The 25,160-nt window shown below is 45.3% G+C and overlaps 2 protein-coding genes across 2 annotated transcripts; one reads left to right on the top strand and one right to left on the bottom strand.

The window, feature by feature from the left end:
- Nucleotides 1-128: 128 nt before the first annotated feature.
- On the top strand, nt 129-822 carry LOC136526770 (uncharacterized). Its single transcript, XM_066519363.1, has one exon. It carries the CDS (start codon nt 129-131, stop codon nt 594-596), a length of 468 nt encoding a protein of 155 aa, XP_066375460.1. The 3' UTR covers nt 597-822.
- An 11,596-nt stretch (nt 823-12,418) lies between these two features.
- On the bottom strand, nt 12,419-13,299 carry LOC136529318 (early nodulin-93-like). The gene is made up of 3 exons (XM_066522399.1): nt 13,114-13,299; nt 12,961-13,022; nt 12,419-12,839 (listed from the first exon to the last, which is right to left on the bottom strand). The coding sequence occupies exons 1-3, from the start codon at nt 13,175-13,177 to the stop codon at nt 12,618-12,620; spliced, it is 348 nt and encodes a 115-aa protein (XP_066378496.1). The 5' UTR covers nt 13,178-13,299; the 3' UTR covers nt 12,419-12,617.
- Between the last annotated feature and the right edge of the window lie 11,861 nt (nt 13,300-25,160).

Genomic DNA, 25,160 nt, shown 5'->3' with positions numbered 1-25,160 from the left:
GAAAAGGAGTTGATCCAAAATTAGCGTGGGCTCTGCTTGATTTCTGGTGCCATGCTTATTGATTAAAACATCGGAGAGAGCAGTGAACAATAAGGAGATTATTGATTATCCAACAACATCGTCGGAGAATGAGCAACCTATCGTCGCACCTGACCACCCTGCAAGTGCCCCGCCGCGGGGTCGTCGTCGTCGCGGGAGACGCGGTGGACCCCTACGACGTCCCGCAGCCGCAGACGGCCACCTGCTGCACGGCGCTGCAGCGTGGCGTGGCTTCCGACGGCCTGGGGCAGCCGCGGTACGCGCCGCTGCGGACGCTAGCAACCGTCGACGACGAAGAAGCAGAGGATGGCGAGGATGATTCCAATAACGGCAAGGACGACAAGGACGACGACGGCGCCACCGCGACCACGATGAGGAGCGACAGCAACAGCAGCAGCGGAAGCAGCATCAGGAGTAATAACAAGAAGATGGTGCGCAAGTGCAAGTCGACGGTGGATGAGTTGAAGGTGTCGCAGCTCATCCAGGGCCCGCGGCTCCGGCGCAGCGCCGGCATGCGCCGGGATTGGAGCTTCGAGAACCTCGGCAACGCCGCCTAGCGCAGCTAGCTACAAGCTAGTAGCTCGATCGCTCCCCCGCTGGGTCCCACAAGGCGATGATGGCTTCCGTCCTGCAGTTATTATATTTCTACGTACGTACTGCTACACCTACACTGCACGTTTGTACATGCCGCACAAAAATTCTACCTCCAAGAATCTAACGCTGCGCAATTAGTAACATCTATCCTAAATTTGTACATATATGTATGTATATTGTTGAGGTGTATGTTCCGTCCGGAAGAGAATCGAATGAAATTACAGAATAGTACTGAGTCAAATTGTCTTAAGTTTAATCAAATTTATATAAAAGATATCAATATTTATAGTACTAAATAAGTATCACTAGATTCGTCATAGAATATATATATATATATATATATATATATATATATATATATATATATATATATATATATATACACACACACACACACACACTAGTGAAAGGGTGGGCCTGGTGTGCAAGCGGCAGAGTCTTACCGCCTGTGACCGGAAGGTCCCGGGTTCGAGTCGCGGTCTCTTCGCATTGCACAGGCGTGGGTAAAGCGTGCCACTGACACCTTTCCCCAGCCCCAGACCCAGCATAGATCGGGAGCTCTCTGCACTATGTACACACTTTATATATATATATATATACACACACTAGTGGCCATGCACGTGCGACACGCACGTGTCTAAGAAAAAAATTATAAACATCATTAGAACAGTAATGTCATTTTTTTAGAACTCTTTATCATTATTGTCCTCCCCCATTACATCATGTAAAAGCTACCAAAGTAGAATTGAAGTCACCATGTTAATTTCAAAACACATATTCGATGCACAGTTCATTAAAAAAATTGAATTTGATCTAAGTAACTGCAACCATACTCAGAAATAGTGCAAAAGGAATAAACAAATTATTCAACTGAAAGTTAAGGAGATTACAACTGTTAAAAAAATGTAACTTTTAAACAAATACAGTATAAATTGTCACCATCAGCAGCAAATTGTTATAGCCCCCACTGAACATGATAATGAGTGGGCTGCTTGTACCCTGTAAAGACTGCAAATCAGCCATAAAAAATCAACAACTAGGCCCTGTTCGGCTTACCCTATATCCGGCTTGTTCGGCTTCTTTTTTCAGCCGGAACAGTATTTTTCTCTCACAACATTTCAGTCAGAACAGTGTTTTTCAGCCAAAATTCAGCAAGCCGAACCTAAGTGTCAGTGTCAGCATAGACACATATAGAATTCTGAGCCAGCCTATGTTCCTGGCACCTATTGTCACAACGAAGAGATATGTCCACAATAATCTATCACCATTCTTCTTACAAAGGAGCTCCTGTAAGGTTTTCTGCAAAGAAAGAGGCTCACTGAGCTGAATTAGGGACCCAATTTGAAAAGATTTAGTTCAATGTAGTGGTAGTAACTGCATTTTATTTTATTTTTCTGACTATATTGTGCCACATAGCTAGATATCGACCTTTTCTCTGTTTAGTAAATTATCAATGGGTCATTGGATGTTCAATTGCCACAAGAGGTATGGAGGCAGTTCGCTCAAAAATCCAGCATTACATAAATGTTGAGATGAATGTGAACAAGCAGTTGGTAGTAATTTGTACACACTGTATATTTGCTAGAGAAATACAGTAAATTCTCCAATTCACACACAAATCAGCTTAAAGATCAAGGCATCTGAATCAACATGAATGTAATATTTACACCGCCTACAACGAAGAGATATGTCCACAATAATCTATCACCATTCTTCTTACAAAGGAGCTCCTGGAAGGATTTCTGCAGAGAAAGAGGCTCAGAGCTGAATTAGGGACCCAATTTGAAAAAAAAAATAGTTCAATGTAGTGGTAGTAACTGCATTTTAAATTTTTTTCTGACTATATAGTGCAACATAGCTGGATATCGATCTTTTCTCTGTTTAATAAATTATCAATGGATCATTGGATGTTCAATTGCCACAAGAGGTATGGAGGCAGAGTTTCACTGAAAAATCCAGCATTACATAAATGTTGAGATGAATGTGAACAAGCGGTTGGGGTCTAGTAATTTGTACTCACTGTATAGTTGCTAGAGAAATACAATACTAACTGTATAGTTGCTAGAGAAATACAGTAACTTCTCCAAAGATATAAAACCACCACCCCTGTAAGTCCAACAGAACATATGATTACATATTTTATCAAATGAATGTTTTGCTAAACAGCAAATGTTTGAATGAAGAAGGGATGAAAGACCTGAAATCTGTAGATGGATCTTTCCCTTGCCATCCCATATCCTTCCACTGGTCGGATACTAATCCTAGAAGTTCAGTTCCAGTAAAAGAAGCATTCCAAAGGGCCTTCAGTACTGACTCTGCAACATGGTTATTGGGTGTCAACTAATAGAGATTTCTTATACTTCACTTTAAGGCATCAAGAACCAGGACCGAAATAGCATGAGTAGAGCAGTGATGGTAAGACACTTCAAAGTTTGATGCCTGCATGGGAGCGTATGTTCTTACAACAGCCTTGCTATTATTGGTTCCATGCGCCAACTATGATCATGACAATTTTTGTGTAAGAGTATCATAGTTTTGTATTTATTAGAGACATATAACTCATGAAGTTTTCATGACCTATGCAAATGTTTGAATGAAGAAGGGATGAAAGACCTGAAATCTGTAGATGGATCTTCCCTTGCCATCCCATCTCCTTCCACTTGTCGGATACTAATCCTAGAAGTTCAGCCCCAGTAAAAGAAGCATTCCAAATAAAGGGCCTTCAGTACTGACTCTGCAACATGGTTATCGGGTATCAACTAATAGAGATTTCTAATACTTCACTTTAAGGCATCAAGAACCAGGACTGAAATAGCATGAGTAGAGCAGTGATGGTAAGACGCTTCAAAGTTTGATGCCTGCATGGGAACGTATCTTCTTACAACAGCCTTGCTATTATTGGTTCCCATGCGCCAACTATGACCATGACAATTTTTGTGTAAGAGTACCAAAGTTTTGTATTTATCAGAGCCATATAACTCATGAAGTTTTCATGACCTAGGTCTGCATAGTAGTAACCCTTAAGCTGACACGGTTTAAGCTGGCCCTTGTAAACAATAGTTCTGTAATGTAAAGAAATACAACTTCGAATAAGAATTATATTCATACAAACATAAGCCAACCAAATGTCATTTGGTTACATATTACTATCACATGGAATATATATGAATGATAATTGGAGACCGGGTGGAATGGTACTTTGGATCTGGACTTGGTTAGGCATTCGAGCGAGGCTCGGATTGCACTTGTTCCGCCTATGTCGATTGAGGACCGTCCATTGCTGTGGATTCTAGTCAAGTCACAGACTTATTATCCTGAGCACATACTTGCTTATGGGAGCGGGAAGGCTCGTTGCTCTCTTGTCGTGGGTTCCGGCTCTTTCCGGACCAACTAATTGGAGGCGGGGATGGTGGAGGTCTAAGCACCGCACTGAGTCCGAGACTCAGGAGTGGGGGCTTGGAGTCTAAGTTTGGACGCGGACCTAGACCCCTTAACAGGAGAGTGGTGGGTTGGTCTTGTTTGTGCCTAGGGTACAAACAGGGCATGTGTCTCGGGGTACCCAGCTGGGATACATTGGTTCACGAATCGCCGTGTGGTACGATATGACTTGGCTATGATCTAGCACCGTAGTAAGAACTGGAACTTGGAAGGTGATAAAATGGTTTTGATTGCTTACCACCTGCTTGAAAGTAGCATAGGTGCTTACCTAGAATGGTTAGATAATGAACTAATGATGACTGCTAATAAAATTGAATATAAGGATGCACGTTTAGTAATGCTCCTGAAGATGCAATAAACCCACAAGCCAGATAGCCTTGCATATCCTTTGAGTCTTATCTTTCCTCCTGACGGGTAAGTCTTGCGGAGTACAATTGAGTACTCAGGGGTTGTTCTACCCTGTTGTAGGTGATAGATGGATGCTAGAGCTGACACTTGTGTGCGGGAATCTCTTGGTGGGCTTAGCGAGGATTTTCTTAACGTTGCGGACATAGAGTTTATTTGAAACTTCCACCCAAAATGTTTTACAATGGAAAAACTTATAACCTGTTATGATATATATAACAGATCATCATGTTAATATTTAACTTGTCATTAAATGATTTTATTTTCACTGAAACTCTGATAACATGGTTATATTCCGCTGTTATAAACAATAAATATTATACTCTGATGTTGCATGGAAAGTGATGTAAGAAATGGCTAAAATGTTGTAAGCTTTATTCTCCCATTTATGATCCTGTTGAAAAATGTGGATTTCTGGGTTCTCCCATGGGGTGTGCTCGACAGAACTGTTTAAATTAGCTCACTCTTGGGGTGTCTAGTGTCTAATGGAAGACAAGCACCTCCGAAAGTGAGTTATTTTAGGCGGTTCTGCCACAGAATCCTCCACACAAGAATTACTCCTCAAGATGCACCTACAACAGGGGAAAAATAAATCATGAGTACACAATGTACTCGCAAGACTTACCCGACTAGTGGGAATAGTTTCCTGACTCTCAAGGATATGATAGGCAATATGGGTTTGCTGTTTTCTTTTTGTTTGCGAAAAGCATTACTAGAAGTACGTCCTTAAGATCAAGTTTAATTAGCAGTCATGATTACTTCATTAGCTAACCATTCTAGGTAAGCACTTGTTCTACTTTCAAGCAAGAGTTAAGCAATTAGAACCATTTCACCATCTTTCATCTTCTAGTTCTTACTACGATGCTAGACCATAGCCAAGTCGTACCGTCTCACAGAAATGGCGATTCATGAACCAATGTATCCTAGCTGGGTACCCCGAAACACACGCCCCATTTGTACCCTAGGCACAAACAAGACCAACCCATTCCACTACTGTCACGGGGTCTAGGTCCCCATCCAAACTTGGATGCCAAGCCCCCACACTTGAGACTCGGTCTCAGTACGGTGCTTAGACCTCCACCTTTCCCTGCCTCCAATCAATCTATCCAGAAAGAGCTAGAACCCACGATAAGAGCGTAACGAGCCTTTCCGCTCCCATAACCAAGTATATGCTCAGGATAATAAGTCTGTGACCTAAGTACCATCCACAGCAATGGACGGTCCTTAATCGACACGAACAGGGAAAACAGTGTAACCAAGCTAAGCCATGTTGGCCGTGGGGCACAACCTGTTACACTATTACACGTCGCGATGGCCTAGCATGTCCTAAGACCGGAAGGGGCGGTCCCCGGTGTACCCACGCGTGATGGTGCGGCACACCGGCAGCAATGGCGGTTATGCCGGGTGAGCTAGACCCGCTGCGATAGGAATAAAGGGCCGACCACCATCTACGACTAAACCCGCAAGCATGAATGGCGGTTGAAACTCAGCGGCGTACTACCAGGAGCGGCAACGACGTGCCTATTCCGACGAACCTATGCACTCTTGGAAGGGTAGAGGTGGCGGAGAAGCGTCAGTAGCTCACCGTGGTGCACGCTCCAATGACGGTTGAAACACGAGAGCGCTGGGGCAGTCTAGCCATGTGCGACCGAGCAGGCGGTGGCTCTCCGAGCACGGCACTGCCATGTCACCGCACCCATGACAAGAAACCAAACCAACCAGTCACGAGCACCAGCTAGAGGGGATCAACATGAGTCCAGAAATGCCACCAATTGGGTTCTTTGGGACTTACCCCCGATCCATTGGCTACGGCGGCGCCCATGGCCGGCGGCGAGCAAAACACTAAATTGGCAGTCGGTAGCGCTTGACCGGGCATGGGGAAGATGGGACGCCTAGTTGCCTTCTTATGCCACCTACCGGTACGAGGAATCGAACTGTGGAGCCCTGAGCTAGGCGAATTGGAGGGCGGAAAGGCGGAGCTCTAGCCATGGTCATGCAGTGGAGATTGCACAAGAGCATGGGCGAGCGGATTAGGATGGAGCGGCTCCATTTGATGGCGGTAGCTCGAACACGTGCGCACTAGTGACAGTTCATGGGTTTGGCGTGACACGCTTGAATGGGGCAGCAAGACCCGAGCGGGGGCTCACCGGCGTCGGCTAGCGAGCGAGACAGGGAAACATCTCGTCACCACAGTGACCGGGGTCATCGTCCTAAGCGCGGTGGTAGCGGCACACGTCTAGAGACTCGACGCTGTAGGTAGGATGAAAGGTGGGGCGAGTGCCATGATGGCAAGGCGGTGACAGCCGCAGCTCCACCACGACCCCGCACACGGCTCGATGGCTGTCGTTGGTGCGCGCACAACGTGGCCGGGTGACCAGACCACTGCCAGCTGGGTCGGGCCATGCAAGACCTGGCTGCAGCGCGGCACAGGCCTAGCACACGTGTGGGCCAGCGACCATGGCTTGGTCGTGACGTGACCCCAGCGCCACCACACTATGCCCGCGGTGACCACGAACCTAGTCCGAACGACTGCCCTAGGTGACGTGCACACATTTCAAAGCATAGCAAAAGTCACTAACGATCACAGTTGAGGTTCAACTAACTCCCCTATCGTAAAGTCCATATTGCCAACGACCTAGCAACGCCATCGCCATGACCAGAGGACCACCAGGGAAAGAGGTAGATGGATGCCAACGTGAGCTCGTCGCTCTGAACATCAGTTCGTGAATAGAGCGCCAACAACACGACTTTGACACGTTTTAACGAGGTTCGGGCAATTTTCGCGAGGGTATCGTGACACCCAACACCACTACCACCTAAGACATGCTCAAGTACTCACTTATAGGCAGCCAATAATTCGAGAACATGAAGTTAGTGTTTAAACAATTTGATTAGAATTTGAATTTCAAAATAGCATTGTCTACTATCATTTCCAGACTTAGAAGAGGGCAAGGTTCAGTTAGAACTAACATCTATTAGCACTTTTTGTTGCAATTTTTAATATGTCTAAACCTTATTAATTTCAACCAATGAATATTTCACTCAATAGCCCATACTACATACTAACCCATAGGAGCAAAACATTTAAGCACCTTTTAACTATTTTGCTCATTATAATTCACCAAAAATGACGTTCGTAACCTAAGTTCAATTTCTTGCCGATTCAACGGAAAGTTCTAGTTTAAATTTCGGATTCAATTTTTGAGCTCCCAAAACCCTAGTTAACAATATTCACTTCCCAAAATTAAAGTTGTATTCTTATCTACACTATCTACTCACCATTTTTACATAAGCACTATACATACGTTATATTTTGTTTTTGTTTACAGAAATTGTTTTTCGTTGCCTGTGTGTTTTAACTTGTTAAAATTCAAAAACTCGTTCGGCTAGATTCTCCGAGGCCTTAACCTAGGTGCTAAGCAGGTTCATAACACCAGAGGTGTTATACCAACTGTTCAAAGTGGCAAGAGAACCTCCATGGCCGAGATGGAGGGGTATAAATAGCCCCAACACCAAGAGCTAGCGATTGGAACCCCACTACACTAAAATTGGGGTCATGAATCATCCGGTGGCTGCTTGAACTTAGCAGTGGATCAATCCGTTCCCTTTCCAACGGTTAGTTCCAAAACTAGATGTTACTATGCTAAACCTCAACATAGTAACACATAGTCCAGTGACCATCACCGAACTAATCTGGTGGTCATTTTTCCTCTCTGGAACCTCTCTGCATCACACCGGATGACATAGTCTTGATCACTAGATTAATCCAGTGACACCAAAACCTTTCTGCAAAGAAACCCTCAAGCTCAGTTGTTGTAGCGCATAATCTAGTGACATCACCAGACTAATCCGGTGGTCACCCCTCAAAAAACCCTAGCTGGTATACATAGCACATAATTCGATGGTCTTCTGGGACAAGCACCGGATTAATCCGGTGCTAATACTGAGTGTCCATTCACTTCCATTTCAACCATCTATGTGAATGGCACTACTTTCATTTAATTCTTGGGCTTTCTCTGAGCTAACTAGTGCTAAGTTTAACAAGTGTGCACCACACTAACTCACTAGACTCACCTAGGTAAGCTACTAGTTCAAACCCACATTTATAGTACGGCCAAACAAAAAACAAAATAGTAAATTACTCTAAGTGTCTCCTAACTCTAATTGACACTTAGAACTAGTCCGTCCTTAACCTCGTTGTCCATTATTTGAAAATCAAAACAAATTTCATCGATAGGGGCATGAAAACCATTGATTGCCAAAACAAACATCCTTATCGTGACCTAACTCATAATGCCTCTGCAAAACACATGTTAGTCTCACAATAATCTGTGTAGTCATTAATCAGCAAAGCCCAACTAGGGGCCTAGATGCTTTCACTTTGGGTCCTTATCCACAAAATTAGGACCCATCTACATACTAAGACTTCATACAAATTCTTCAGAATTAAGAACCATCCTAATCAGTCATTATGTTGAGTAAATACTAACTGGGTTCGTTACATTCCAATAGGACATATAGGTGCTACATTACCAAAGATGGGTAGTACCAATAGTCTTTCAAGTTTTTTACTTACGATATGTAAGCAGGCTAAGAGGCGTTAAAATCTTAGCATTTGATGCTTACAAGGATGTTGTAGTTGTCTGCATGGAAGCCTGGAGTAGTCTGCATGGAAGCCTTTTAGCCTGCTTAACTCCAGGCGGCAAGGATATTGGAGTAGTCTGCATGGAAGCCTGGCGGCCAGCAGGTTGCTTTAGCAGCCAGCCAGGCTGCTATATACCGCAGCCAGTGGCATGGAGGGCAGCCGAACACGCTAAAAATCTTAGAATTGCATGCTTCTTGCAAGGATGTTGGATTAGTCAACATGGACGCCTATAAGACAATTTCCTTGGTTGCAGAATGCTCTCTGTGATGGATGTATCAATGATTTTTTTGGTGACGAAGGAACTATAATGTTCCTTGCATGAAGTGGTTCAGCAACAATGTCAGTGATATTGATCAATTGATAAGAGAATTATAGTGTGTTCTTTTTGTATGTTACATATCTTTAAATATAGATTAAGTTTCAGTTGTCCTATATGTGTTTTAGGTTATGTCAGCTATCTTATGACCAGTGTTGTTAATGTGTTAAGTTTGTAATCTTCAAACATCTCGGATCTACTTTGTACTTTTGTTTCATATGTCATTATTTATAATCAATTGTACTTTTACTAAAAAAATCTGTGGTGCCAGCCGCGCGCAAGGGCACGCGCTAATCACTAGTGCCTCATGAGTTGTGACTGGATTCGTCCTCGATCATGCATGGCGATTTAGCCCACCGGCGGATGAAAGTTGTCGGTCTGTTTTTTTTTCACTCAACCACGTTAAGGCACACTCATGTACTGATACACAGATCTCTATGCATGACAACTGCTGCACGAGCTACGTACATACACACTACGACATTTCTAAGGCTACCGTCGCATTCTGCGACATCATCTTGTCGGTTTTCATGTCCATGGATCCCATACACATTGACGAACCAAGCACATTGAGTTGTACATGCAAATTCATTCGAGAAAAAGTTTACTCTCAGGATTTTCAGAGACATGCCTCTTAACATGGCCGTTCTGTAAATGCCCATTTATAGAGACGGCTAAATTATGGTGCTCGCCTCTAAAAATCTATTTTCAGAGACGAGCATATGCTTTGAGCTTCTCCTAAAATCTCTGGTCTCCTAGAATCATTTATAGAGACAATTGGACAAATGTGTCACCTCTGGAAATAAAAGACATTGTCTCCGATCCTAATGAAAATAATTTCTGAAGTAGTTATAGTCATGGTCTTAACACGCTGATAAGTCATCTTTCTCCTATGTGCATGTTTCAATCGAGCTATGGCATGGAATATTAAATGCTCTAATTTTCATATTCTTCTCTTTTTTTAAATAATACATGTGTCATAGATTGCAAGAAGGTACATTACATAGCCATCGTCCTAATAGTTAAGTGAGAAACAAGGCAAATATTATGCCATGAGCAATGCAAAATGACTGTTCGGAAATTGTTTACATTATTTGGAGATAGCTTCATTTTTTTTCTAACATATCGTAACTATAGAGAAAATTATTTATCATCGTAGGGGTCATTAGGCGAAGTTCTTGTTCTATATACTTTCGGTAAATTATAGTGGAGCAACCTTTAAATCAAATTCAAAAGAAAACCAACAAAGAGGCCACTGTCCCGCACATGCTATGCAAAACCGGGCTAAGTCTGCTTGCAAAAAAATCTTGTACGCCCATGCTAGCTTAATTAAGCCGAACTGTAGTGCACCATTTTTTATTAGTATGCTCGATCAATGCTTAATTCATAAGAAAGAAGTCCTATGCTTTTGTGCTGTCTTATTATGACCATTATTTCCATGAAAAGGTGCACTGATGCGAAAGCACTGTCCTCGTTCAGTCAAAATCCCGGCGAAAAAGAAAGGGACACCAGCTAATACAATTTGCTCCATTATTGAAAAGGTGCAGTGCCTTTAGCTGAAATTTCAAGGATAGTTGTCACCAAGTTGGTCCGGCATCAATGTGTAATTAAGTTCTTCAGTAATCTGCCGTCTTCGTGGAAATTTAATTACTACCATTTTCTCAGCTAAGTGTATTAGGGCCATGAGCCATGAGCGAGTTGTGCTAAAGTGCGTAGAGAACATCCACCAGATTTCCAAAACTTAGGCCTCCTTTCGTTTACAGGAATATAATTTTATGGGAAGAATGGAGGATTTCATTTCCTATACTACGATTCAACATTTCCTATACTCCTTCTCTGACAACAGGTGCGCCGTCAGGCTCTACTCCGACATCGTCTGACGGATTTCCGACAACAGACCAAGTGGCTGCTCCGCCAGCAGCTGGGCTTCGTAATTCAAGGCCAGAGCGGGCTCGGGTGAACGCTCGCTTCTACGGCCCAGAGTGTGGAAGGCCTAGTGACCAAAGGGCGTTTGGCACACGTCTCTTCCTTTTTGCTATTTAGCCTGTAGCTTCTTGCTGAAGGGGCAACTTTGAACTCTGTAACAAACGTTCCAAAAAAAAAAAAAACTCTGTAACAAACAAACAGATCAGTGACTGGTTTCAAGTCCTTTTTTTTTGAATGAAATGGTTTCAAGTCCTATAGTCATCGTTGTTCACCAGTTCATGGAAAAGGCAATAAAAAGAAACAAGCGCTTTCTAAATGACGGTGGTTGGTGGCAGCACGTGTGCAGTCACCAGGTGACCGGATCGAATCCCCCTTACGGTAAAGATGGGTTATATAGGTTATCTATTGTAATGGTAAAAATAGATAATTAGATACATATTTATAGTAGGATTATTTTAGATGTCAGACTATCTTTCAAAATTGCAGGGGTGGTAATGTAAATTTAAATTTAGGGATTATCTTATGTTGTTTTTTATAGTGACATATGAGGATTAATCTATAGCTATTATTGTCAGAGGTTACCGGATTGATGGTGTGACGTTTCAGCTGATTTCTATATGATCATTTTAATAGAGCTTTCTTATGATAATTTTGTAAGTTTTTTTATCAAGTCTCTCTAATTAGTAATAGTAAGATAGTATATTATCTTTTTTCCTGCAAAGGCAACATATATGGCCATTAACTATCGGTATGAAGATGATTTTTTACAAGAAAATACTCCCACAGTCCAGAAAAGAATGTATAGATCCGTGCGGGTCAAAGTAGCTCAAGTTTGACCAAATTTATAGCAAATAGTATTAATATTTATTTCTCCAAATAAATTTATTATGAAAATATATTCTATGACTAATCTAATGATACTAATTTTGCATTAGGAATGTTAATATTTTTTTATATAATTTTAGTCAAAGTTCAAACTAATTAACTTCTCGGAAAGCATGAATTACATTCTTATGTGGACGGTGGGAGTAGCACATAAAGTTTGGTAACAGAAATTAAATTTGGATTCACTATATTTTCTGAACTGAGCACCAATAGTACAAGGTAATTACAACGCTAGAGTACGATTACTAGTACATCGATGTTTAGTGCGCCACTAGAGCGTCAGCCTAGCAGTTTATTCAGACATCAGCGGCATCTGATGCTTGTACTGACGAATTGAAGAGGTAGCTCGACGGATGTCGCATCTCATTCTCATGGCCTGAAGAAAGCCGGGTGCGACCTGCCGGCGCCCTGGTAGGAGGTGTTCTTGAGGTGCTCTGGTGCGCTCTCGAACGAGTGCCGCCTCGCCAGCGAGAGGATCTTCTTGTCGGCGGCGATGAAGTAGGCCATCCCAGCAACCGTTGAGATGATGAGGGCCTGGCCGGTGGGGTTGATGTTGGCCTTGGCCCACGGCAGCATCCTCACGCTCGCCAGCTGAAGAACCGCAGCAAAACGATAAGTTAGAAATGTACATGGTGGTTTCGCGATTACACGTGACGTGAGCCAGCCTGCATCTCAGGAAAAACAGCTGAAATTTGTGATGAAAACGACTCACGGTGGGAATCGCTGAGGCGATGGTTGCCACGGCTGCCGCCTTAGCTCCGGCAAGGGTCGCCTCTGCAGACATACAGAGAAGCGTCAGTCAGAGCCAGTGTACATTGTACATAGCTTCAAGCCTTCAAGGAGGCTTGTTTGTGCATACACATACCTCGCGAGCAGCGCTTGGCGAGGGCAAGCTTCTGGTCAAGGGATGCACGGCTCACCGTCGACATCTCTCGGGTCGTTGCAGTTGCAGACTTGCAGTAGCAAAGGAAGGCTAGTGAAAAGAAGCAGCTCTTGGAGCACGCTGTGAGTGGCACGCACTGAAAGCACAAAGAGTGAGTGAGGACGAGGACGATGGATGTGTTGCCAGAAGCAGGAGAGGCCGAGGATTTTATAGGCGGCATCAAGGACCCCAAACGATCGGCGGACGGGGAGAAGCGGCGGGCGGGCGCGGACGTGGTTTTGGAGCCCATATGTGCAGCAGTTTTCAGGGGATTCGTTCCAGGGGACCACGGTTTCATTTGCTATCCACTCCTGGCCTGGCCTGTACTGCAGATAGACAGGACAGACACAGACGTCGCATGTCACCATGTGCATTGCCACGTCACCGGCCCTGGAGCTCGATCGATCGATCCTAGCGAAACTAGCTAGATCGATCAGGAGGGAGCTTTTGAAGCCTAACCACGTGCAGGTCAAGGTTACACAAACCCAACCCAGGGATGTGGGTATGCACTAGCACTAGCTTGGGCATCTGTGTGCTACGACTCAAGGTTGTAAAGAGAAGATCGAGTAACAAGTTACCAACCACAACCACTTCTGTATGTGAGTTTGACGCGCTAATGGGAACCAAGGCACGCGAGAACATGCAACACGGTCAGGCCTATGACGGCTGCTGCATGCGTTGCGCAGACCAAAAGTCACTGGTTATTAGTAGGAGTAACTTCAAACATTTGGCAAGGAGTTGTTGTCAAAAAAAAAGAAAAACATTTGGCAAGGTAGCAGACTAGCAGTAGCCAGTAGCCACGGTGACAGTGAGTGTGAAATTGTCACGAGAAGCAAGCAGGGGTAGCCCAACACTTGAAAGCGACTTTTTCCCGAGGATGATGGCGGTCTGGTGTGTTTCGGTGGCCCAGGCGCCCGGCGGTGGCTGTGCCCTCAGTTTTTTGGGGTGGCGCTCCCAGTTTTCGGCAGGCAGCGCAGCACAAAACCGCAGACGTGACGCCCATCCTGGACTCTTCGGCCCCACACAAACACGGCCTGATATCCTGTGGGCTACACGTCTGTAAAAAAGGACAAAAAGGTCGATCAGTGGGTGACGTCGCTGGCTGAAGTTCGACCGAGGAACCCGAGTCCCCCATACACCGAGCAGCAACGCGGGGTGGCGGGACGCGCTGGAGTAAGCTGCAGCGACGCACGGTCGTCCACGGCGACGACGCCATTGCTTCGGTGAGCTAGGACAGCTACCGACGTAATTGGTTAGCGCGTGAGCATCAGGAGACTACTATGGACCCGTCGAGGTGATGGTTGGGGTGGAGGATGACGGAGGAGGGGTGGCCACGTGCGGCTGAGCTGTGCGACGACACACCGCGGCGACACGGGCGCGTCAGCGGCGACGGGGAGGCGGTAGAGGTTCGGCTAAGGCGCGCAAGGCGAAGCGGGGATGGAGGCGAAGCTAGTGGTGCACAGGAATTGGCTCGGGGTGAAGTGATGGAGAGGTGCCCTCGGCCATGGCTGAGCGCAGCCTTAATGGCACGGCAGCGGGGAAGACTCCAAATTGAAACTTGGCCGTGCACGCTTCAAGGTTGGGTGGGGTTGGGTGGCTAGATGACTTAATGACGAGGCCAGAGACGCGACGAATCGAACCGAGGCGACCTGTCCATGCTGAATTGGACGAGCGGGGTCGGCCGGTCGCGGTGAGAGAGAGAGGCGATCAGCGCTCGGCTCGTCCACGCGTTGGCGGGACGCAAGCTGCGCGATGCGGACACACACGCGCAGGCGCTACAGACAAGGCGTGCGCGCGTCCGCGACCGACACGGCATGACTGGCTGCAGCGCTATCAATGGCACGGCGACAACGGGTACGGCCATGTGCCGATTCCACGAATACGCCAAGCGCGCGCAGCAGCGGCAGGGCCACCGGCACGGAGACAACAGTGCAGAGCCGTAGGGAAGGCGCAGACGTGACGGCGAGGCGACGACACCGGCAACAGCTGTGCCGCGGCGCAGCGAGTTGGCAGTGAGGCAGGCACGGCGGGGCAGCCAGCAAAGCCACACGGCCACGCAAGGAACAGCAGCGGCTCCACGCGGCAGAGGCCAGTGGCGACCAGGCTAGAGGCAGCTGCGGCCCGGCCACGCACGGCAGCGCGCGCATGCGCGCGACCAGCGCGGTGATGCCGGGCTCCCGAGCGTAGTGCATGAATTTTAAAGCGTCTATGAAAATTAAACGGTTGCTTTTGGACCTAAACCACCTTCACTATGTTCAAGAGGGAACATCAAACTACCATAATGAACAAAAACATATTACTGACCTTTAGCTAAATTTTTCAAAATTAATTCGCCAACATGGCATTGTTACACTGTTTCCAGACTTAAGAATTTGTTGTCATTGAGCTGAACTTTGATTCCAAGTTCCATTTCTAAGCTATTAGAAATATTAGCTAGCAATGTTATTTTCTATAGCAAAGAATTCATTGCCATCTACAAAGTTCATACTCCAAACTTTATTTAAGTGCCAAATATATGTTCTATAGTATTTTTGTCCAATAAAAATTGATTTTAAACCTTACTCGATATACATGCATTATTGAATAGCTTTTCATCTAGCATTTTTATTAATCATCTTAAGTTACAAAAATTTTATCCACACATTCCACCACATGCATTATCACGTAAACATGATGCTTATGACATAATTTAGTAGTTTGTTTAGGGCGTAACACCGAGGGTGTTATAGCTCTACCCCCTTAAACAAAATCTCGTTCCGAAATTTCATGTGAGTGCCTAGTGTGGGAAAAAGGATAAGAAGTAAACTTTTAACTTAAACCATTACCTCGATACTTCAGGGAGAAGATGGGGATAATGCTCCAGAATATAACTCTCCTGTTCCCAAGTTGCTTCGTCCTCCAAATGATTTTGCCACTAGACTTTATAGAATTTCACCGCTTTATTCCTAGTGACTCTCTCTTTTTCATCCAAGATTTTGACGGGATGCTCAATATAAGAAAGATCAGGTTGGAGAGGAAGTCCTTCAATTTCCACCACTTCATTGGGAACCCACAGACACTTCTTTAACTGGGAAACATGGAAGACATTATGGACTGCTGACGAGATATCCGGGAGTTGGAGACGATAAGCAACAGAACCACACCGCTCCAAAATTTTATAAGGTCCAACATAACGAGGAGCTAGCTTTCCACGGACTCCAAAACGATGCACACCTCTCATCGGGGATACCTTTAAGTACACAAGGTCACCAACTTCAAACTGCAAAGGTCTTCTCCTCGTCTGCATAAGTTTTCTGACGATTCTGAGCTGCATTCAAATGACTCTGAATATCACTGACTTGCTCCCTTGCTTCCTTGATGAAATTAGGTCCAAAGTAACCACGGTCACCCACTTCCACCCAATTAAGAGGCATTCTACATTTCTTGCCATACAGGGCCTCAAAAGGTGCCATGCGAATGCTCTCTTGATATATATTGTTATAAGAAAACTCAGCTAAAGTCAAGCATTCGTCCCACTTTCTAGAAAAGAAATGGCACAAGCTCTCACATGTCTTCTAGTACTTGATTGACCCTTTTTGTCTTACTGTCAGTTTGCGGGTGATAAGCTGAACTTCTGAGGAGACGGGTACCAAGACATTTCTGGAATTGCTCCCAGAAACAAGAAACAAAAATTAATCCTCTATTAGAAACAATGGTAAGAGGAACTCCATGTAGGGTCACAACCCGATCAAAATACAACTTGGCATATTTCTTAGCCGAATACCTTGTATCCACTGGGAGGAAATGAGTAGACTTGGTAAGACGATCCACAATGACCCAAATAGAGTCATATCCCTTTGTTGAGTGAGGCAAACCCACAATAAAATCCATAGAAATATCCTCCCATTTCCAAACAGGGATAGACAGGGAATGTAGAAATCCAGGCATACGCATATGATCCGCCTTAACCCTTCCACAAATATCGCATTCTGAGATGTATTTAGTGATGTCATGTTTCATCTTTGGCCACCAATACAAGTGACGCAAATCATGATACATCCTGTTACTTCCCGGATGAATGGATAATTTGGAGTTGTGAGCCTGATCCAAATTTTTTCCTAAGCTCATCACTTGAGGAAACCACCAATCGGTTCTTGAACTTCACTACACCTTGATCATCAATGCTGAAATGAGGACCACGCCCTTTGGCGATTAGCTTCTTGATATGGAGGATTCCCAAAGCATCTTGCCTTTGCTCTATAATAATTTCCTCAAGTAAATCCGAGACTAGAGCAATATGGGCTAACTCTTCAGAATGGGTGAGGGGCAAAGATTCTTCATCAACATGATGCGACTTCCGACTCAAGGCATCAGCTACCACATTAACTTTTCCAGGGTGATAATAAACTTCTAAATTGTAATCCTTGATTAACTCTAGCCACCTCTATTGCCTCATATTCAACTCGGATTGAGTAAAAATATATTTGAGGCTCTTGTGATCCATATAGATATGCACTTTGTTTTCCAACAGGTAATGTCTCCAAATTTTTGGAGCATGCACCACCGCAGGCAGCTCTAAATCATGGGTGGGATAATTCAGCTCGTGCTTTTTCAGCTGACGTGAAGCATAAGCTATCACACGTCCATCTTGCATAAGCACGCAACCCAATCCAGTCCTTGAGTCATCATAATACACATCAAATAGCCTATCAATATCTGGTTGGGCTAGAACAGGAGCAGAGGTAAGGAACTTCTTCAATGCTTGGAAAGCTTCTTCACAAGCCGGACTCCATACGAACTTGACATCCTTCTGAAGCAACTTGGTCATTGGTTGAGCTATTTTGGAAAACTCAGGGATGAAACGCCGATAATAACCAGCAAGACCAAGGAACTGATGGATTTGATGCACTGACTTTGGAGATTTCTAATTTAACACATCCTACACCTTGCCAGGGTCCACAGAGATGCCTTCAGGTGTTAGGACATGTCCCAAAAACTGCACTCGATCCAACCAAAACTCACACTTGCTAAATTTGGCATACAACTTGTGTTTTCATAGTTGAGTCAAGACTATACGAAGGTGTTGTGCATGTTCTTCGTCGTTCTTAGAATATATCAGAATGTCATCAATAAACACCACTACAAACTTGTCCAACTCCGGCATGAAGACTGAATTCATGAGATACATGAAGAATGCAGGAGCGTTGGTGAGGCCAAAAGACATGACTAGGTATTCATAAAGTCCATACCTAGTAGAGAAAGTTGTCTTTGGTATATCTTGTGGCTGAATCGATACACAGAACGAAGATCAATGTTTGAAAACACTTTTGCACCAGCCAACTGATCGAACAAAGTATCAATACGAGGTAAGGGATACTTGTTCTTAATGGTTACTGCGTTGAGAGGGCGATAATCCACACACATCTGAAGGATGCCGTCCTTCTTCATGAAAATAGCTGGACAACCCCATGGTGAAGAACTAGGATGGATAAATTCCTTCTCCAATAATTCGTCTAACTGTTTCTTCATCTCAGCCAGTTCCTTTTGAGCCATGCGGTATGGACGCCATGAGATAGGAGCAGTACCAGGTTCTAGCTCAATGGCAAACTCCACATCCTGATCCTACGGTAACCTAGGTAGATCCTCGAGGAAGACATCCAGAAACTCATAGACCACAGGAATAGAAGAAAGGTCTGAAGAAGCTTTAGCATGAGCAATAACTGATAAGGTGGAGACTGAAGGCATAAGGAGAGACATTCTATCCTCAGAAGAAGGATGCTTTAACTCGACAATTCTCTGCCTAAGGTTTAGGACTATCCAATAATTTCTCAACCAGTTCATTCCCATAATTGTATCTATGCCTTACCCAGGCAGCACCATGAACTCGAGACGATAAGAGTGAGTAGCTAGCACTAATATCACTATGTCTGTCCGAGTTTTAACGCACAACTGCGCACCAGGGGTTCTAATTCTATAGGCAATAGAAATAGCCATAGTAGATATATTGTGCCTTTGTGCAAACCCCATACTCATGAATGTGATGCACCAAAATCAAATAACACATATGCTGGGTGGGAATCAATGGTAAACATACCAGCCATCATAGGCTCACCCAATAGGATCTCCTCAACCTTGGTGAAGTTGACCTATCCAGAATGGCCCACGGGCACCTTCTTCCTAATAATAGTCCTCTTGACCAGATGAGAGTTGGCTGAAGGCTAAGAAGACTGAATAATCTAGTTCTGGGGGCACTCACGAGCAAAGTGGCCATCTTTCCCACACTTGAAACAAGTGAAAGGATCAAGATGCCCAAGAGGGGGGTGAATTGGGCTAATTCTAATATTCTTTCAATAATTAAACCCTACACTTAGCCCACTTCACCCCTTCTGCCTAGAATGTGTTTCTAATGTTCTACCGCACAAAAAGTTTTGCACCCTAAGTTCTAATCCTACTCTAGCATGGCAATTCTATGAATGTAAAGACAATAATTGAATTGCTCAAAGTAAATGCTTAAAGTAAAGAGAGAAGAAGGAACGCGGCGAAGTTTTGCCGAGGTATTGGAGAGTCGCAACTCCCCACTAGTCCTCATTGGAGCACCCGCGCAAGGGTGTAGCTCCCCCTTGATCCACGCAAGGATCAAGTGCTCTCTACGGGTTGATTCTTCGACACTCCGTCACGGTGAATCACCCACAACCGCTCACAACTTGAGTTGGGTCATCCACAAGCTCCACCGGATGATCACCAAACTCCCAATCACCACCAAGCCATCTAGGTGATGGCGATCACTAAGAGTAACAAGCAAGAACTCTCACTTGACCACAACAAGCGTAATGAGAAGGGTGGATGCATACTTGCTACTCTCTTTTCACTAATGAGGCCTCTCTCTTGGATTCTCAAATCTCAATCACCTCACTAGGACCTTGCTCTCCTTGGCACTCTCAAGGGTGTTTCTCAGCTATTGAAATGAGCAAAAGTGATCCCTTGAGTGAATAGAGGAAGTATTTATAACCCCTCATTCAAAACGAACCGTTATGTGCTACTGCGGGGTAACCGGATGCTCCAGTCAGTTCTCCCCACCACCGAGCAGTTAAGTTGTGACCATACTCTAACCAACGTCCAGTCAGCACTGACCGGACGCGTCCGGTCACAAAAACTGCTCTCTGGAACCTTACTGGAGTTGATCGGACTCTAACACCCAGCGTCCGATCACATTTCTCTCAGTGTCCAGTCGCAACCAGACAACTTCACCTTGATCAAATGAACTGACCAAACTCTACGCCAGCGTCTGGTCATACCAGAACCAGCGTCTGGTCAATATTTGACCCTCCATTCACTTCCAACTCGCAATCATATGTGAATGAAGTTTGCTCCAATTGATCTAAGGGCTTCTTAGGAGCTACCTAGTGCTAGATTTGACAAGTGTGCACCACACCTAACCCACTAGACTCACCTAGGTCAAGCGACCCGTCCATACCCCCCTTAATAGTATAGCCAAAGGAAAAACAAAGTCCTAAACTACTCTAAGTGTCTCTTCAACACCAAACAACACTTAGAACTAGTCCATCCTTAACCTTGTCGTCCATCCTTTGAAAACCAAAACAATTTTCATCATAGGGGCATGACAACCATGATTGCCCAATCAATTGCCATTACCATGACCTAACTTAATTGCATCTGCAAAACACACGTTAGTCACAGTAATCTTGTAATGTCATTAATCATCGAAACCCAACTAGGGGCCTAGATGCTTTCAATCTCCCCCTTTTTGGTGATTGATGACAATACAACCTCTAGTATGTAAAAGAGATGAGGTTTTCAACATGCTTGGTTCATATAAGCTTTTGTCAATAAGAACAAAAGAGTTAGGCAAGCTTATATGACCTAAGCCAACATGATGTACTCAAAAGATATGAAGTAAGCATGAGTACAAGAAATAAAGCTCATTTGCATCGGAGTAAAACGCGGAAGCAAAACAAATGAGCATAACCAAGTGACATGACATATAAATAATTCAAAGTAGAGAGCACATGTCACATATCACATAAATATCACATCACGTAGATATCACTATCACATAAATATAGTTCGATGCATGAAAGTAAACATGAATGCATAATAGTGTATCACACATAAAAAACCAAATATAATAAATAAGCTCCCCCTAGATATGTCACTCCCCCTAAGTCTACCATACTTGATCCCTCTTCCCCTTTGGCGTCAAACACCAAAACATAAGGGTCGGTCGACGGGGCTACAACGGACGAGTTGGGCGCTGAGGTGCGATCAGCGATCTGGAACTAGGCAGCATCATCATCTGATCCTAAGCTTTGAGCTGTATGACCCTCTGTCGCTGGAAGTGACGTTGAAGCAGTCTAGGTTGGATCTGGTACTGGTGCGGCCTATGACTCTGCAGGTATCACTGAAGCAGGTGACTCTAATGATGCAACTGATGAAGGGAGCATCTCTGTAGTCCCAGTAATAGGAGCAACTGTGGAAGGACCAGGGACATGTAGATCTCGCGTCGTAGGCTGCCCTGTCAACTCACTAAAATGTAGCACCAAGGCTCCTAGAAACTACGGTGTCTGGCACAAGCATCAATGAACTCTAAGCCGGTGTGAAGCCCGTATGTAGCGGTGTGAACTGCGGACCCTGGGCTATCACTAGCGAAGCAAACCACTAGGACACCTACTCTGTAGGTGAAGCAAACTAAGTAGCTGTGTGTCCCTAACTCTGAAGCCCACTGGGCTGCAGAACTGGAGTCTATGAGGTGGTGGCAGGCTGGTCGAGCTGAGGTGTAAGCTATGGCGGTGGAGCCCCAATAGCAATAACAACATGCTGCATGAATCCTAGTAACTGCTGCTGCATGAGGAGCTGCTGCTGCTGCATGGCCTGCTGCTACTGCTGGATAGCCTGCTGCTGTCGCTGGAACTCGTCTTGTCTTGCCTGAACCTGTGCTAGAGTAGCTGCTGTCTCCTAGGCCTAGCGAGCCTGATCCTGCCTCATCCACTCAAGTATAGCAAGAAGAGCGGGGTCTGTCTATGGTGTAGGTGGAGCTGAGCTAGAGCTACTGGCCTCACTGCCATGTCGTTGAGGAGGCATCTGAGGGATATCCTGATAATCATCATCTGTACTATCGTTGGGGTCGCTCTTGACCATACCCTCCTACTAAGCATCTAGTTGCTCCTCCTCTATCGCTGCAATGCCCCTAATAGTCTCATCCTGCTAGGCTGCAGACTCTGGCACCTCTAGGCGACGACTTAGCTAGCTAGGTATCCTCACTGCACTATGACAAAGCATCCAAGTCATGTTATAAGCTAGAAACTCTGTGGTAGCACCAGAATACTTTGCCAACATCTCAGGTGGCCTCACTGTGACTGCCCTATGAATCAGAAAAGTAATCTAGTGAGCATATGATAGTTGTCTGTGTCGTCTAAATCCCTCTGCAAGTGTATCCTCCATCTCAGAAATAATGACATCCCATACATCAAATATTGTCTGCTAGATCAGGGAGTTCAGTAGCCATAGCTAAATGTGAGTCAACCCCTCGCGATATCCCATCCTCAAAAGCAGGGTCCTCCTCATGATAGCATCTAGTAGTCTCGCTATAGGAGTAAGATCCCTAGGTGTCCTACTCGACCCCTCGCCGAATGGCTCTGTGAAGCAAGGTCGGATAAGATCTATGGGAGGCACAAGACTGCCGTGAGGGCATCTTGGAGGCTCTATATGTCCATAGCAAACCTTATGAATGCAGATGGGTAACTCCTGTCACCTAAGAATCTCTCTGACTCTGAAGCTCATCAGCCTGTAGTCATGGCCTCTGAATGCAAAGTGAATAAACCTGTGGTCTGGGTCAATATAAAGTGAAGCATAGAACTCACGGACCCATGATGGAACATATCTGCCAGTCCATCTAAGTAAATCGGTCAACCTTGGTAGATAACATAGTTGAGGACGAATCTGCTCTCCTGCTGCTGCAACAATGGCCTCAATAGAACAAACTCACTGAGATCTGAAAGCCACCCCACTGTTAAGATATGCATTATAGAAATCCTCTGCAGTGGTGTATAGAAACCCACTGAGGCACGCTCGTCCCTCCTTGGCGGGAACTAGTTCTCGAACTGAACAAATCTGAGCTGATGCACCTGCTTGGCCGTGGCGGCCCTCAAATCTAGATGAGTCATTAGAGGCGGACCCTATGGTCTAGGAGGCGGACGAGAACCCCTCCACTGTGTCTCTGCCCTCGGGGTCACTTGGGTACGAGTACAACCAGAGCGGCATAACTATAGCTAAGGTGCCTGTTCTGTCTCCTTGATCTGCTCTGCCTCCTATGTCTGCTCTATCTGCTATTGTGGCTCCCCCTGAGGCTGAGTCTCCTCCAAAGCAACACGTCATCCCTCAAGCATGACAGTCCTAGCTAGACTACCATGATGATGCTCAACCTACTCAATGGCTGCCCTCTATGCTGGTAAAAGCTGATATGCAATCTGGACTCCACTCCGAGCACCTCCTTTCTCTGCACGCTCTGCGGCGGCTACCACTGCTGCTGCTCTTGCTGTATCAGCATCTGCATACTTCTACTTCTTTGATGTGATCTTCTTCATCGCATTGCCTTTCACATCAGTAGGCAAGCGAGGTGGAGGCCTTAGATCCTCATCACCTAGACCACCTCCGGCATTCTTGACACGAACCATTGATGAAGCTGAAACAAACTACAATCACAAACAAGAACAAACTGTCACTAACACTTTCGAGGCTTGGCCTCGATCCATACTCACGAGCTTGGCCCTGAGTTATCTAACAACTGTCAAAGTGACCTCAGAAACACCGACTCACTGCACGATGGAATAGATTGGATATATGAATAATTTCAATATACATCTAGAGATACGAAAACCTAAGAAGCAAGCATTAGATACGAAATTAGAAGTGAGGGCTTGCTACCTGACGAACCGACGAACCGAAGAGTAAGGAACGGATTAGGGAGAACCACCAGGAGTAATTAGGGTTAGGGTTGCGCTGGTTGGCGGCACTATTGGGGCACGATGAGATTGAGGTGGCTCTAGTGGGGGCAATGGCGTGGCACGGCGGCGCTATGGCACAGGTGCGTGGTTGCTGGCGTGGCGACGGTGCTAGAGCAGGGCACAGCGGTGCGGGAGAAGTCATGATGACTACGGTGGTGGTGCAACGTGGGGAGGCACAGCAATGTGGCGTAGACATGTAGAGCAATGATGCAGTCTCAGACGGTGCGGGCGCGGAGGTGAAACACGGCGGCGCTGGAGGCGGCGGCTCAGGAATGGGCACGCGGGAGCAGGGCGGCGATGTTGGCGTGGCTGATTGCAAGATGGGGATTAGGTCAAGCCGGCGCTGTGGTTATATGAGGTGGCCCACCGTGATAGATAAGGAAATGGAGAAGAGACCTGAAACCGCATGACTTCTACTGACCGGACGCTCCGGTGGCAATGACCGGACGCTGCCACCCAGAGTCCGGTTGACTCCAGAGAGGTCCAAATCCCCTCGAGTCACGACCGGATGCGTCCGATCACCACTGACCAAACGCAGCTAGAGTCCGGTCGATCCTTAGATCTTCTTCTTCGTTTGACCGGACACAGGGACATCATCTAACCGTATGTAGGGAAAGAACTATTTCAACGTCCAGTCACTCCTTCGCAGCAATGGTCCACCTCCTGTGAACTGACCAGACGCTAGACATTAGAGTCTGGTGCAGCGTCCGGTCACTCTTTTTTAGCAGATCTTCAAAGTCCTTCGCGCTGCCTATTCCCAATCAAGTCTCAACTTTAATAAGACCCAAATAAACACCAACTGGGACTGATGTGAGTGACCTCTCTCAAACCCTCAAAATTTTCAAAGTATTTTGCCTTAGGCTATAATTCTTTTTAAGAAAATAGGCAATAAAAGGGTGATTGAAGAGAAACGACAAAACAACATTCATGCATATGAAATGCAATACTTGAAAGTAATTCTAGTTGCTTGTCAAGTTTGATCCAAGGTTA

The sequence above is a fragment of the Miscanthus floridulus genome, chromosome 19 (assembly GCF_019320115.1).
Source record: "Miscanthus floridulus cultivar M001 chromosome 19, ASM1932011v1, whole genome shotgun sequence".
NCBI classification, from domain to species: domain Eukaryota; kingdom Viridiplantae; phylum Streptophyta; class Magnoliopsida; order Poales; family Poaceae; genus Miscanthus; species Miscanthus floridulus.
Note: the sequence above shows the minus strand (reverse complement) of the source record. Positions and strands in the feature narration are given on the sequence as shown.